General features: G+C 44.9%; 1 protein-coding gene across 2 annotated transcripts in view; it reads left to right on the top strand.

Moving 5' to 3' along the window:
* TDRD7 (tudor domain containing 7) overlaps positions 1-14,744 on the top strand; it is a 2,843,905-nt gene that overhangs the window by 366,383 nt on the left and 2,462,778 nt on the right. For both annotated transcript variants that reach the window (XM_069630367.1, XM_069630366.1), the window contains exon 3: positions 13,150-13,291. In XM_069630367.1, the coding sequence (XP_069486468.1) occupies positions 13,150-13,291 (142 nt within the window). The remainder of the gene's footprint in view (positions 1-13,149; positions 13,292-14,744) is intronic.

Genomic DNA, 14,744 nt, shown 5'->3' with positions numbered 1-14,744 from the left:
AAACCCACATATAAGTGACGAGATTGAACTTAATGCATCTAAAAACTTAGTCCTAGTAATGGATGTTTCAGAGGCAGAATACATGGGAGATGATAGAGATATTTCATCTACTCCATATGTATTAGAGGTGGAACATGAATTATTCTTTGAAAACTGAGAAATGCACAATAACACCAATGCATTACAACCTGAAAAAAATAGAAATTAAAGTGTGTATTCTTAAGTTCCTAATAACACTAGCATGAGTCTAGGTGTGTATTTAGTCGAAAATAAGTCACAATTGAAGATGTTGGATGGAATTAGATGTAGTATGAATTCCAAAGGGATGTTTTGGATACTAGACAACTTGTTAACTATGTTAGTAGAAAAATGTGAACGTCTGGAGGAAATAAATTGATGAACAGTCAGTGTTGCTTCTTAAGATCATAAATCGAGTCCGTAAAACAGTGAAGGAAGTTGGTACCTCTATGGATTCGACAATTACTGGGGAATATGCTTTGAAACCCTTTCCTACCAAGGAAACGATTTCTCTGGTAGACACGGCTTGGAAGAAAACTAAAGGTGGAAAGGTGCTTCAAAAAGTGAAACCGAAAGTGGTATCACAAGCATTCTTGTATTCCAAGAGACCGAATGCCAGAAAATCCTCAGGTGGCGAATCAAAACAAAATTGCATATATAAGGAAGTAGTACCGGAAGTGGTCAGTGAGCCAGCCGCAGACTCGGTTGATGCTACTGGTAATCAGCTCACTGTCGGACTGAGTGCCCTGGTTCAGGCGTGCCCTATTGAGCCACCCCAGAACAGCTCACCATTCACCAAAGTGGCTGGTGTAAATAAGAAGTCTGTGAATGTGGGCGAAAATAGCATGGACATAGATGGAAGTGGTTATTCCACCTTGGAAATGTAAACCTAGTATGGTCGCTCGCACTCAAACTAAACTTGGTTATGTTATGTTATCATAATCTCTAGAGCGCACGGTTACCCGAAAGTATCTTGGCGCTTTGCGAGAGGAGATAGAGGTCACTGCAGGACAGGCCTAAAATAAGTGGGTTTTCATGAGTCTTCTGAAAGCTAGATAATTGGGTGTTTTCTTTATGAAAAGCGGGAGGTCATTCCATAAAGTAGCTGCGGCAACGGAAAAGGCCCGGCCACCAACACAAGACTGTTTGTATCTTGGCACTACAAGTTGTTCTGCTGCGGCAGAACGAAGACTACGAGTAGGGTAGTAAAGGGCGAATTTGGCTTAGAGATATTCAGCACCCTGATTATGCAGGGCTCGATGCACTATACATAATTCCTTAAAATCGACCTGCTGGGCTACAGGAAGCCAGTGGAGAGTCCAGCGCACGGGGGAGATGTGTGCACCAAAAGGCGTGTCAGTTGCCACCCGAGCAGCTAGATTCTGGAGCCGCTGCAGCTGTTGGATCAGGCCCTTAGGTTGGGCTAGATACAAGGAGTTGCAATAGTCTAGCCGTGACATAAGCATGGCTGCTAATACCAGGGGATGCAGTGGGGCAGGGATCAAGAGTAGCACCTTCATCAGAATTTTCAACTGGAAACTTAACTAAACTAAACCTATTGCGCCCATTCTGAATAAGGTTGTTGTGAATACGATTCCAATTGATTTACATAAGTCTTTGCAGTTGCAACCTGTATCATATACACCTGACGTATCCCGTCTGGACTGTACCAATTACCAACCCATCATCCTGCTAAACTGGGATGCTAAAATATACGCCAAAATCCTGGCCGGCCGACTGATAATCTCACCCAAATTGATCCATGTAGATCAGGCCGAGTTTATTTGGGGCAGGCATATGTAGGACAATATTAGACAAGCTATAGATGTAATTGACCAGGGGACCAGAACAGGGCAAAACTATTCTTTATAGCAGCCCTATATGCCATGTAGGACTTTAACAGCCTAGATTAGGGGTTTCTACGACAAACATTGGTGGTGGTTGGTTGTGGCCCAGAGTTCACTCGTATGGTAATGGGCAATTTCCAAATGAAATGGATGGTTAATGGGCCATTTTCAACACAGGTAAAGATTTGATGCGGTACACGCCATGGATGCCCGTTTTCGCTGTTAATCTTTGCCATGACACCACTGGCAGCCCTAGTTGGACAGGAACAGGCTATAATGGGGGTGGACAGCAAAGGCGAGCCACACAGGATTGCGCTATACACGGATGACTTGCTATTATTTATGAGAAACACAAAACACCTTATTGAGTCATGACTGCATTAACGACTTTGCAATAGTCTCAGGCTTCAATATAACTTACACCAAATCAAAGGCACTTAACATGTCAGATAACCCAGAAGAGATTCCTGCTGATCTGGGAGCATAGGGAGATCGACTATTTCGGGCTCACCCTGATGAGGGACTACAAAGCTCTCGACAGGGCAAATATCCCCCTGTTGCAGAAGCAACTGACCACAGACCTCAATAGGTGGGATGCACACAAGCTATTATGGTTTACCCGCATAACGGCAGTGAAGATGACGCTACTTCCTCGTTTGCTATATGTAGTGGGTGCCCTCTCTGTGAAGATTCCATCTCATGTGGTTAAATCGCTGCAAAAGGAGATTTTCTCTTTTATCTGGCATAAGAAAAGACAGAGGGTCCCTAGGGCGGTTCTCTGTAGATAACCACTGATGGGAGAATTGGGAGTGCCTGAGATAAAGCAATACAAAATGATGGCCCAGATTGTCCCGTGTTGTACTTGTCGGGGAATGAACACGAGAAGGATTGGTGCAAAATAGGGCAGGAAGCTACATCTATTCCGCTGGGGGTCATGCAGTTTGTTATAAACGCGGTCAGGGGGACAGGTGGTCCACTGTTAGAGGCAACCAAAACACTCTGGGATACTGGGATCAAAATATGCGATGGAAGGAAATAACCCTGGCTCTTCGGCCTTACAGCCCAATGGGTTTACAACATGGATTTCACCCTGGAATGGAGTAATATCTTTTGGGAGAATTGGGGTGTTGGGGGGCGTGCAGCGCTCAGGTTGTCGGATCTCTGAGTCCCACTCCGTTTGAGGAATGTAATGGTAGATTCCATGTGGGGGGGGAGGGGGAAGGAGGAAGGGGGGAGAGGGGAGAGAGAGGGGAGAGAGAGAGATATATTCATTCTGTTACATTCAGATAAGGCATTGAATCACACACAAGGTAGTGAAAGAGGTGGGTTTGAGGGGGACAAACAGGTTTGGAATTGACAATGCGGGAGAGGATGTTAGCGAAGGGTGTCTCTCTGTGACAGACTGCTTGACAGCGCAGGGCCGGAAAGTAGGCTCATGGATAGGCGGGAAAGGGACCTAGGAACTACAATTACAGAGGACAATTGCGAACGGATTTGGAAGAGGGCCTATAAGGCATCAAGATGCACGACCATTAAGCAATCGGCCTATAAAATTTGCTACAGGTGGTACTTAACCTCACAACGGAAACACAAAATGAATTGAAGGATCTACCCTCTGCTGGAGGAAATGCTGGGAAATAGGAGATCTGGGACACATGTGGTTGTCCTGCCCAAACGCCTGCATCTTTCGGAAGGAATTCTGGGGCACATTAAAGATATAGTGGGGGTACAACTTCTGCAGTCCCCGAAGATGATCCTCCTGGGTGTGATTGTGGAGGATATTTATGCCGCAACAGCGACTCTCATCACACAGCTACTGGCTGCGGCCAGGATGACGTTGGCCCAGGGGTGGAAAACTGAGGAGGGCCCGGTGGTGGCTTGGTGGTGGGTTAAGATTTGGGGGGTGCTAGCAATGGAAAACATATGCGCACTAGTGAATGGACAATACCAGAAATTCCTCATGGTTGTGTCTCCACGAACACGCCAGGGAAACAGAACAACAGTTTCATTAACCAGGGGTGCTTAAAGGTTTCTCAATACTGTGAGCACGAAGGGTTGGAAATCCAAAGAGTGGGAGATACTAAGACCACTGTCTTCCTTGGTCTGTGTTGTGCCACACGTGTTTTGGTTGGGGTTTACAGACTTTGTTAAGGGGGGGTTGAAAATTATTAGATAATACCGTCATTGTCATTAGCGAAACTGTTGAAAGGGCATGTGATGATAATTCCTTTGTTGATTTTCTCAACAAGGTATATCACTGGAAATATCTGTATCAAGAGGCACTGATGATGTACAAATAAATAAAGCCTTTTTAAAATAAAAAAAAGCCTCTTGTTGCAAAGCATGCAATCCTGTGAAAAAATACTTAAAATGGCTGGCTACGGTCCTGTCACCTTTTTTAAGCTATTGGAGAGGTCTTCCAATGAAAGTCTAGCTGAAGTGGAATCGGTTCATACTTCATGCTCCATGTTGAGAGAACTGCCAAGAGAATTGCATGATACACTCCAGAGGCTGACCAGACCCGACCTGCCCCTTCTAGAAAATGTCCACAATGAGAGGTTCAACTCCTTCAAGATGTACTGCTAAGAAGTGCAAGTCGAAGGAAGCACATTGAGGCAGTCAAGAGCGAGGTTGATATATTAAATTTCAGGTTGCAGATTGATTTTAGAGGCTTAGGAGTTGAAGGGGGTGGGGGATGATCAGTCAGTGTGTCAAATGGCTCCTCCATGCATTCTGCCATTTCCACAGCCTATCCAGTCAGAGGGAGATGTGAATAGATCACCTGGCCTATAAAATTGCCTTGCTCATGCCTTGCTCAAATGCCTAATGAAATTGGGAAACAGAGTTTCATCCTGATGAATCCTTGCAATAAAGAACCAGAGATACTGCCTACAGTTTGGATGCAGATGAGAGGTCTTTAACAGAAGACGGGCTGAGTAACACAAACCAAGTCATTACTCCCACCACATAGAGGAGCAGTTGCGATCCTTCCTCATACGTATTCATAACTAGTGGTCCTGGTTGCAGAGCAAAGGGAGGAAATAGGGTGGCTTTGAGGTGAACTGGTAGCCCTAGCATAGAAAACTAATATCAAGGTGAAAATCCAAGTAAACTGCTCCTCATAGACAAGTTGGATGGTAGATCAACATAAAGGTCACCATAGGACTTAATATTACCTCCGTCTTTCTAAAATGGTCAGTGAGTTGATCAATGGTAAGACATTGACAAAGGTCGAAGGATTTAAGAGGGGCTAATCGAGCTTCCATGGCTGTGCTAATTCCCTTCTACCTTAGATACCCCCAGCTCTTTTTGCTGGACTTTAGGACTTTTAATTTTTAACCTGGAGAGAGCGAGACCTTTTTTCCCACTCAAGTATTTTTCTGTGATTTGGACTCTGTGTTTCTTTTGACTTTGGTGTCTGACAAACTCCATAGGCATCATCTTTACATTGACACACAGCACCTTCAGTGCAGTGGCACATGGATGTCTCTTAGATTTCCCAAAGGTTTAAATACCTTCTCTTGGTAAAACTACTGTTTCCAAGAGCAGTGAAGTAAAAATGACTTTAATTACGTTTTGTTACTTTCTAGACCCAGCACACACTATCTTACAATAGGGTGCTGGAGGGGTTACTTAGTATCCCCTTTTTCTAGTTTCTCATGTAACATTTTTTATGTTACCCTATCTACAAGTAATGGCTGGTGGCGGTGGTTTACGTTTTACTACCATTGTGTGTTTTTACAGCGGGCTGCGGTCGTAGCCGCAGTAAGGCACCCACAGGGGCCCATTTTGTCAAAATGGCCCTGGTCTTCTTTTTTTCACCATTTCTTGTTGTAAAGGTCCTTCTTGAGATTTACTCTGCGCGCAAAACCAGGTTTGGTCCCTTTGTTCGTTTTGCCTTTGACAGGATTCATGAGTGAAGCCCGCCTCTGGCTCAAGTATGTCAGGCAGGGGCAGGAAGTGAGGGAGGTGCCCGAAGCTCCCTGTGCTTAATCCCCTTGGTTACAGGAATGCACCCAAAGGTGATTGGCCGGCTGGCTGTCCGGCAACGACAGCCACCCTGCTGTGTGAGTGACAGCTAGACTGGAATGAATGGGAGAAGCCTGCATAAAAGCGAGGCTTTTTGGCTTGGAAGACAGTCGATCACTGGACAAAGGAATCCAAAGAAGAACTTGGAAGAGACGCCTCCTGCAACTCCTGGACTGTTTGTTTGCCCGTTGAAGCCCTGCTGCTGTGCTGAAGCTCCGAATTCGCCTTGACTAGAGAAGCCCTGCAAGGACGACTTCTCCCCTTAGGTTGGTGGGTCCAATCAACCCCAAAGTGAACTCGTCTGGACATCCTCTCGGAGCTGGCTGTACTTCCACCGCTGCTGCTGCTGGAACTGAAGTGCCAGGGAGAGGAACACCAGATCGAGTGCATCGCTTTTAAGTCATTCCCGAGCGCCAGGAAGATTTTCTAGACTTCCCTGAAGCAGGACTGACCAAGCCTGAGCTACCTCAACATGGTGCAGGACCCCAGATGCAAGGAAAGTCTGAAGTGGTATCCGAGAATCGCGGTGTTGCTATTTGCTGTAGACGCAAGGAGCTGAAACCGCAAAGTGCTGCTGAATTGAAGTTTGACCTTTGCTGCCGCCGACCTTCCCGTTGTGTTGCAAGAGTCCCCAGAAGTCCTCCCTCTTGTCCCTATGACTGATGCCCAGGAACAACGGGATCTGCAGAGCAACACAGGAACAGAAGCCAGCTGAAACCATTTCTTCTAACCAAAGGTACTGTAAACCTAAGAGGACTTGCTTGTTGTGTAGCCTTACTTGTTCTCAGTTGAAACTTGTCTTGGTTGCCATTAGAGTTGCTTGCAGCTTTGCCCCGCACAAGCCTCCCAGTTTGTGGCCCTTCAAGTGAATATTATTTCTGCAAACTTTTCTAAAAACATTGTGCAAGACTTTTACTTACCTGCAAAGAAGATCTTCAGCTCACCTAGACTTTGTTCAACTAAACATTGACTGTCCTGGCTCCCTGAGAGACTCTTCTTCCTCTGACTTGGTGCTTTTGCCTTTCCTCCAGGAAAGGGTTAATTTACTTTGCATTAGAAGGTTTAAAAAGTACTTAACCAGTTCATTAATTATTAACCTTTGTTTTATTCATCTATCTAATCCTATACCCCAAACTCAGTATTGCTCTAAATGTACCAGTCATAAATCAATGTCGACAGTGTTTTAGCTATTTAAGTCACATCTGCGTTACAACCCTACTGCTCACATTGACCCCTCTTGAGATAAGCCTGGCTGCTCAGCCACACTACCAACCTGTGTAGGAGATTAGGGGCTGACTTCCCCCAACGACGAGGCAATTCTTTTCCCAGCTCATTAGGGAGGTGTTTTCTTGGTTCTCTGGGCTGGCTGCTGCTCCTTCTGTTGTGGGGAGTTAATTTTGGTCGATTGCCTTGGCTTCTTCATGCCCGACCATGATTGTGGCTCCCTTGGGAACTCTGGCCTCAAGGGAGCCCTCGCCCCCACAGGTTTCAAAGCAGGTTCTGCTGCTAGCACCACCAACCTGTCATTGCCTCTTAGGGCCCCACACCTACCCCATGAATTCAGACACTACACATCCAAGTTTCTTTTGGCCTTTATGAAGCAGACTGTAAAGTGACAGGCAGTGTCCTGTAGATGGTTTCTTTGGTTTCCAGGCCCACTCTTAAGAGACAGAAGAAGTGGATCTTCAGGTCCACAAACGAAATGCCTAAGGAGTAAAGCCTTGTTGAAGAAGACTGTCCTCTTCCACAGAAAAAACAAATGTTTGTTTTGCAGGGCAAGTGCTACCAAACAGCTGTGTATTGGTGTTTGGGGCTCAGAGGAGGAGGGTTGTTTGGTGAGCGCTAATTGGTTTTCTTTCCATCTGCCTGCTTGACATACCATGATTCAGAACCATTTCAGTGATCCGTCTCTGATACAGGCTTCCCACCTAGATCTCTTTTTCCCTTCTCACTCTTCTCCTCCCATCTCGCCCTCAACCCCTTCCTGCATCAACTTTCACCAGTGCTGCAGAACAAGATCGAGAAACTACTTTGACTCAACACGCTAGAGAGCAATTCCACTGAATAACTCGACTGATTCAAATTTCTTGGCAGTTCTGAATAACAGCAATGGTGGGGTTTGTAGGGGGTGATTGACTATTCTGGATCCCTCAAACATCAATCCTTTCCTACCAGTGGAGCGTTTAAAAATTGTAACACATCTTTGCTCTCTGAAGAACAGTGTGGCTTTGGCCCTTAGATCTTCATGACGCATATATGCACATTCTTATATGGACTCTTCACCAGAAATATCTACGGTTCGCCACGGCAAGTCAGTTGTACCAGTACACAGGTGATGGTGGCAGTGAAGGCTTCTCTATGTCAGAGGGGCATTCACATCTATCTATTTAGATGTCTGGTTGATAAGGGCATCAACTGCAGAGAAAGCTCTCCTTTCACTTTGGATCACCTTAGAATTGGTCTTCCGACAGGGTCAGTCAGTAAACTACAAAAAATGTTCAAACATGGTTATGGGGCACAAAAAAGCAAATTATGGAACCTTGCGCTTGCTAAGACTTAATAGTAGGGAGGCAGCAGGCAACCTGAGGATGTGAGTGCCTTGCTCAGGTACTACACGGTAAAGCAAAACTATAGTAGGTTTTCCAGTTTCACTGCACCAACACAATAATGAATCCAATACTGCTTAAGTTGCAAATGTATTGCAAAGTATAGTAGAACAGCCTGACACGTGTTTCGAGCAGTCCTTGCTCTTCTTCTGAGGCTTATAATTGCGAGCTTGTTACCATATTCATATCGGATAAGTATGGGAGTTACTGGATTCTATTTCCTCGCAGTTGCGGCAATTGATGGTAAGACTCTCTGTGCTCGGGGGCCTTTCGAACGGCGTAGCTAGGCTGGTTCCTGAAAAAAATGTTCAACACTGAATTTAGGCATCAGGTTTATTGTACTAATCTGAGACACCAGCAGGGTAGAGCTTCTCTTCCACTCCCCAATTACCCAAAACAATATACTCGCCCCCTCTTAGAAGGTGCAGGACATTATGATCTCTGCAATCTTCCTGCAAGCTCCCATGCCTCGTTGTCCTTTTACAAACGTGTCTGGGTCTGATAGCCTCCTGAATGCTTGTGGTTCCTCATTCCAGGTTGTACATGTTTCAGCTGCACTTTGTGTAATGTTGGCCCCAGTATTCAGAGCCTCAATCTGTAATTAGAGGGCTCCATTTTAAATTCCTTCACTGACAGAGTATGCTGATCTAGTATTCTCTAATGCAGTGCATCATATTGTGGATCATCTCTAGAACGACCTGTGGTCTCCACAGGAGAGTTATCAGCTAATCAACATTCCCAAATGTTGGTCCTTTTACCTGGCCCCAAGGCTTTTAACTTCTCCCTCAGGGCCAACTGGTCCTCCTCTACACCAACCGTACCAAAGCCGTGTTCTATATGAACAGACCAGGTTGGCCCCTCTCACCTTCTCTCTGCAGGTGAACTTTAGAGATTTGGCTTTTCATGAACAACTTTTCAGTCACCTCTCACCTAACAGTAGAGTATAGCATTCATACACATTGTTTCAGTAGGCAGTTCTAGGATCTCTTGAGTGGGAGCTCCCCATGATGTGTTGGACCTGATTCCAAAGAATAGGGCTAATCTTTGGTGGATATTTTCACTTCTATGAGCAAAAGGAAGTTTACATTTACACTTCTCAGATATGTCCGGCAATGGGCTTCCTGTGCTTTCTTTGTGCACCCCTCGGGGATTGGAGGGGCAGACTGTATGCATTTCCTCCAATACTTTTCACCTCGAAGGTAGTGCACAAACAGCAACTGTCTCCCAACAGTCACCCCCTGCTGATAACTTTTCATTGGTTTACCAGGATTTTGTTCCCAGACTTCGAGATGTGCTCTGCACTACTGTGGCCTCTAGAGGTCCGACCTAATACCTAATCAGTGGGTTCAGGTGCTCCACCTGCCCCCCTCAATTATGTTCCTTAGCGGACTGGTCCCTGGGGACTTGCCGTTTGAAGGACTCTGCTTGTCCAAGGAAAACCTGGCTATCCTAAAGACAGCAAGGAATTATTTCGCTTGCTCACAATATTAGTCTGGTGTGTGGTTCAGTGCACCAAAGAGACTGGTTTAACCTCCTGGTCAGAGGTTCAAAAATCTGCAGGCCCATTCTGCCCTTTATCGTTCTGAGTTAGATAAATAAGTACTGTTAGGATGAATTTTCATTTTGGTGCTTAATTCCTCCCACCTTAGAGACCCCCAGCTCTTTTGCTGGACTTTAGGACTTTTTAATTTTAACCCTGGAGTGAGTGAGCCCTTTTTCTCACTCTCTCGCGTGTGTTGACCTGATTTGGATTATGTTTCCTTTGTTTTTGGCATCTGACAAACTAGGAATCTTCTTTTTGTGTGGTGACACACAGTACCTTCAATGCAGTGTCACAGAAATCCTTTAGATTGCTCATAATGTTTAAATACCTTTTCTTGTGTGAACTTCTGTCCCCAAGAATAGTAAAGTGAAATTGACTTTACTTACCTTTTCTCTTTGTAGGTTCAACACACACCATCTTATGTGGAGTGCTGGGGGGGTTACTTAGTAGCCCTTTATCCTACCTAGTCATGTAACATTTTTTTATGTTACCCTCACTACTTTAAATGGCTGGTGGCAGTGGTTTACTTTTGCAACCATTGTGCTTTTCTACCGCAGGCTGAATCCTCAGCTGCAGTATAGCACCCATGGATGACCATTTTGTCAAAATAGTCCGGTCTTCTTTTTTTTGCCATTTTCTGTTTGTGAGGTCTTTCTTGGGTTTTACTCTGCACGCCAAGCTAGGTTTGAGACCTTTGTTAATTTTGCCTTTGGCAGGCTTCAGTACTGAAACCCGCCTCTTGCTCCATTGTGTCTGGAAGGGCAGGAAGTGAGGGAGGCTCCCGAAACTCCCCCGTCCTTTGTCTAGGAATGTATGAATGCACCCAGTCCTGATTGTCGGGCTGTACTTTCAGGACAGCCACCCTGCTCTTTGAGTGACAGCCTAGGGCGGGTTATGGGACTAGAGGCAGAGTCGACCACTGGGAAGAACACCAGATGAAGAAACTGTGACCGAAGCTTGCTGCATCCTCCTGGACCTTTGAATGACCCAGTGAAACCCTGCTGCTGTGCTGAAACTCCTTTTTCTGATCGACAAGAGAAGCTCCGGAAGGAACGACTTCTTACCTTGGGTTAGTGGGACCAACTAACCCTGAGATGAACTCCACTGGATCATCTTCCCCGACTGATGTGTACTTCTCTGCTGCTGCCGGAACCGAGTGCCAGGGGTCGAGAAATCTGTAGTCGAGTGCAACGTCTGCAATCTGGCCAGAAGCTCCAGGGGTCTCCTAAGGACCCTCCCGAAGCAGGACGACCAGAGCTAGAGTCCCCTCACTGGACTGTATGACTCAAGGAGTGAAGGAAGCCCAACCAGTATCCAAGATCCGAGGTGGTGCTGTTTACCGCACGCTGAAACCGTGAAGTGCTGCTGATCCGAAAAGAGGCCGTAGCTGCCAGCGACCCCCAAATTGCTGCCGCAGGAGTCCTCCAGACGTCCTCCCTCTTGTCCCCACGACTGAGGCTCAGGAACCCAGCATCTGCATCACTGCAACCAGACAGAAGGCAGCTGGACCACTCTTCTTCTAGCCAGAGGTACTGTTCCGACTTGGGGTACTTAAATCAGTGTCTTTTGCTTTGCTCTTCTCAGTTGAGACTTGCAGTAGCTACTTTCCTAGAGTTGATTTCAGCTCTCTCCTCCACAAGTGTAACAGCTTGTGACCCTACAGTGATTCTACTCTAACTTTGTGCAATACTTTATCTAAGAAGTGCCTCGGCTCCATAGACTGTGCTCCAATTGACTTTGGCTGTCCCGGCTCCTTGCAGACTCGTCTAGTCCATTTAACTTTGACATTTTCTGTCCCTCAGAGGTGATTTCTTGGTTTTTATAACTATTATAGCTGGGAAAGGTTTTGTCTAGACTTCATTGGAAGATTTAAGTATACTCCCATGCTCTGAGAACTTGTTAAATTTTTTCCTTCCTTTAACCTTTCCTTTCTACGAACCTCAATCTACAAAGTGTACTGGTGAGATATAAATGCCTTTACTGTCCTAGTTGGTGAACTCGCCCAGGTTGTAGGAAGTGTGTAAAAAGCATCTCCAAAGAGCATCTACTAGCTTTGTGTTGATTCTGGAAAAGTATTTTGAAGTATATTTGATTGTTACCTATATTGCTCTTTTTAAAGAATGCTTATTTAAAAATTGATGTTAAATAACTATCTAAAGCCTTGAGTGTAAGTGTTACTTAGCTACTTGTATTTGCAAATTTCATTGCTACAGCTCTACAGCTCACATTTACCCCTCTTGAGAAAAGCCTGGCTGCTCAGTCACAGTACCAACCTGTGTAGTACAGGCTATACCAAAAGGTGGGTTACCGATTACCAAGAGGACAAGTGTTGTGTAGTCTCCCACAGGGTTGCTACATCAATTCTTGCCTAACAAGTACCATTGAGTTGGGTAGCAGGTTTCTGCTATTAGTGCCAAGATGCCCCACTGGGTTGTACATGTGTTCTATAAATACACCTGTTATGTAAAATTCTAGTAAATGGTGTCTTGAAGAGTCCGAACACTCTGTATCTATGCACTAGCTCATCCGTGATTTACCTGACCAGTATAGGCATTTCACTGGACTCGTGCTGTACTTCACCATCAGCCATGGGGATGCATCTCAATTGGAGTTTCGACAACTCCTTGCTTGTGAACCTGGTGGTGAAAAGCCAATTCAGTGTGTTTCTTAGACTTTACCCTGCTTATGCAGGCCCCTCACCAGCCTTGGGATCTTCACGTGGTTCTTTTACCCTAGGCTCACAGGTCTTCTGATCCTCTGGCTTCTGCAGACATTCTCCTGGTCACTTGGAAGACTGCTTTTCTAGTTGCTGTCATGTCCTCTTCAGTGCTATATTTGATGAACCGTACACATTCCTTATTGTGCCAGCTCCCACCATGATATGCCACAGCATCAACTTTGATTGAAGAAGGCTAGACCATTCATAATCTTGTGATTTTGGGGAAATATGGATCTCTAGTCCGATAATCTCTCGTCTATATCAAGGCATATTATAACAACATGAGTTTCTTGAAGAACCATGGGTCTTTCAGTTATTGCTAAAGACAAGTATGTTTGTTGTCACAGTGTTAGGAATGGTCCTATAATTATTCTGTTTTTCATTCAGGTCGTTTGTTTTGCAATGGTGTGCAAGGAGACTGAACAAATTGCAAAATTTGTAGCCCGCCAGAAAAATTCAAAAAAGAGAACTGGCGTGCAGGTTAACTGCCAGATGAGAATGAAGTATTCCTCCACTTATGCACTAATAGGTAAGGCTTGCTTTTGAAACTGTCAAATTTCAGCACCTACAATGAGAAATATGTTTACAAGAAAAAAACAATCCTTTTATACTTATGTAAAACGTACAATGGGCGCTTGCATAATATGTCTTAAGAATGTTCTCTTCACATTGCAATTTTGATGCATTCGTCTTCTATGTGAAGACCGGAGGCCAGCATTATGTTTAACTTTATTCACTGTTTTCGTTGCCACTTCTTTCCTTTTTGTTTATACATGTTTTGTTTACAGCATTTTAAATCCTAAACTTTTCTTTCTTTTTTTAATTTTTTTTTTTACATCAGCTAGAAGCTGTAAACAAAACATGTGTAAACAAAAAGGAAAGAAGTGGCAACGAAAACCATTAGTCTCTGTAGTATTGTAGTCCTGAGCCTCTGTCTCACTCTCCAATCAGTGCTCCTCCCTAGGTACAAATCCCTGCTCCCCTTTGTCCTTTCCTCTACTTTTTTGCTGCAATCGACAGCGAAGTAACATTTACACGGTTTTTCATTACAATAATGTCTGTAGTTTACCGAGATGCGCTTTCATATAGTTCGCCGCTTTATAATGTTTGCTATGTTATGATCGGCTGTTTGTAAAACGGTACATCACAAGATATTTTCTTGAAAAATTATGATGTGCGCAGTTTGATTCCATCCCTCATTCAGTAGCGCATCTTTTTCAAAAGTGTGGTGTGAAAAGCCTTAACAGTAATCACAGCCATATTACGAGTCCGGCTAACTCTCATACGCCAGAGAGCACTCATGACGCAGTAAGCGTCTTCTGCGCATGTGCGCCCAGATCCCTCAAAGAAACATTCCGAAACAAACGTACAGTTCAATTTCTCTGCGCCTTAAACGGGATCACGATAAAGAAAAGAAACACGCTAGTACAGCGTTCCAGTAGGCTTTAAGGGGCAGACTTCGATGATATTAAAAAAAAGAAAACAAAGAGAAAGTTCAGTTTGAATATTACTGGACGTCAGGGTCTCAACGCAGACATTTTAAAGTGACAGTTGCTTCAATCCTCCTCTGCAGCCTACAGCAATCTGCCAATAAGAGCACAATGGCTTTTGATATAGGAGATTATGTTTGAGCGAAGGAAGTGAGCAGGACATAGGAGAGGAAGAAGCAGACCTCTCACAAAGTTTTAAAAAGGTCTTGGGAGACTTCTTAGTGAAGGCTGTTGCTCAAGGAGTGAAACCCATACAGGACAGCCTGCAGGTCTTGGAAGACATGTTGGGCAAGAAAGCTGGCGACCTAGAGGTTCCAGGGGTGGGGACCTCCACAAAACAGCCCTTTAAGGCGGGTGAAAAGGGGAGAAAATCAGCCCGGAAGAGGGAGGCCTCTTCTACTCCCCCGTGCACAGTGATGGGGAGAGAAAAGAAGTCCCAGGAGGTGGCTGACGCCTTTTAATAGACTTAAAAACGCTTTCCTATCTAAATCA

Source organism: Ambystoma mexicanum, chromosome 6q, assembly GCF_040938575.1.
Source record: "Ambystoma mexicanum isolate Mex_15411 chromosome 6q, UKY_AmexF1_1, whole genome shotgun sequence".
Lineage (NCBI taxonomy): Eukaryota > Metazoa > Chordata > Amphibia > Caudata > Ambystomatidae > Ambystoma > Ambystoma mexicanum.
This window is presented reverse-complemented; position numbering and strand designations above follow the sequence as displayed.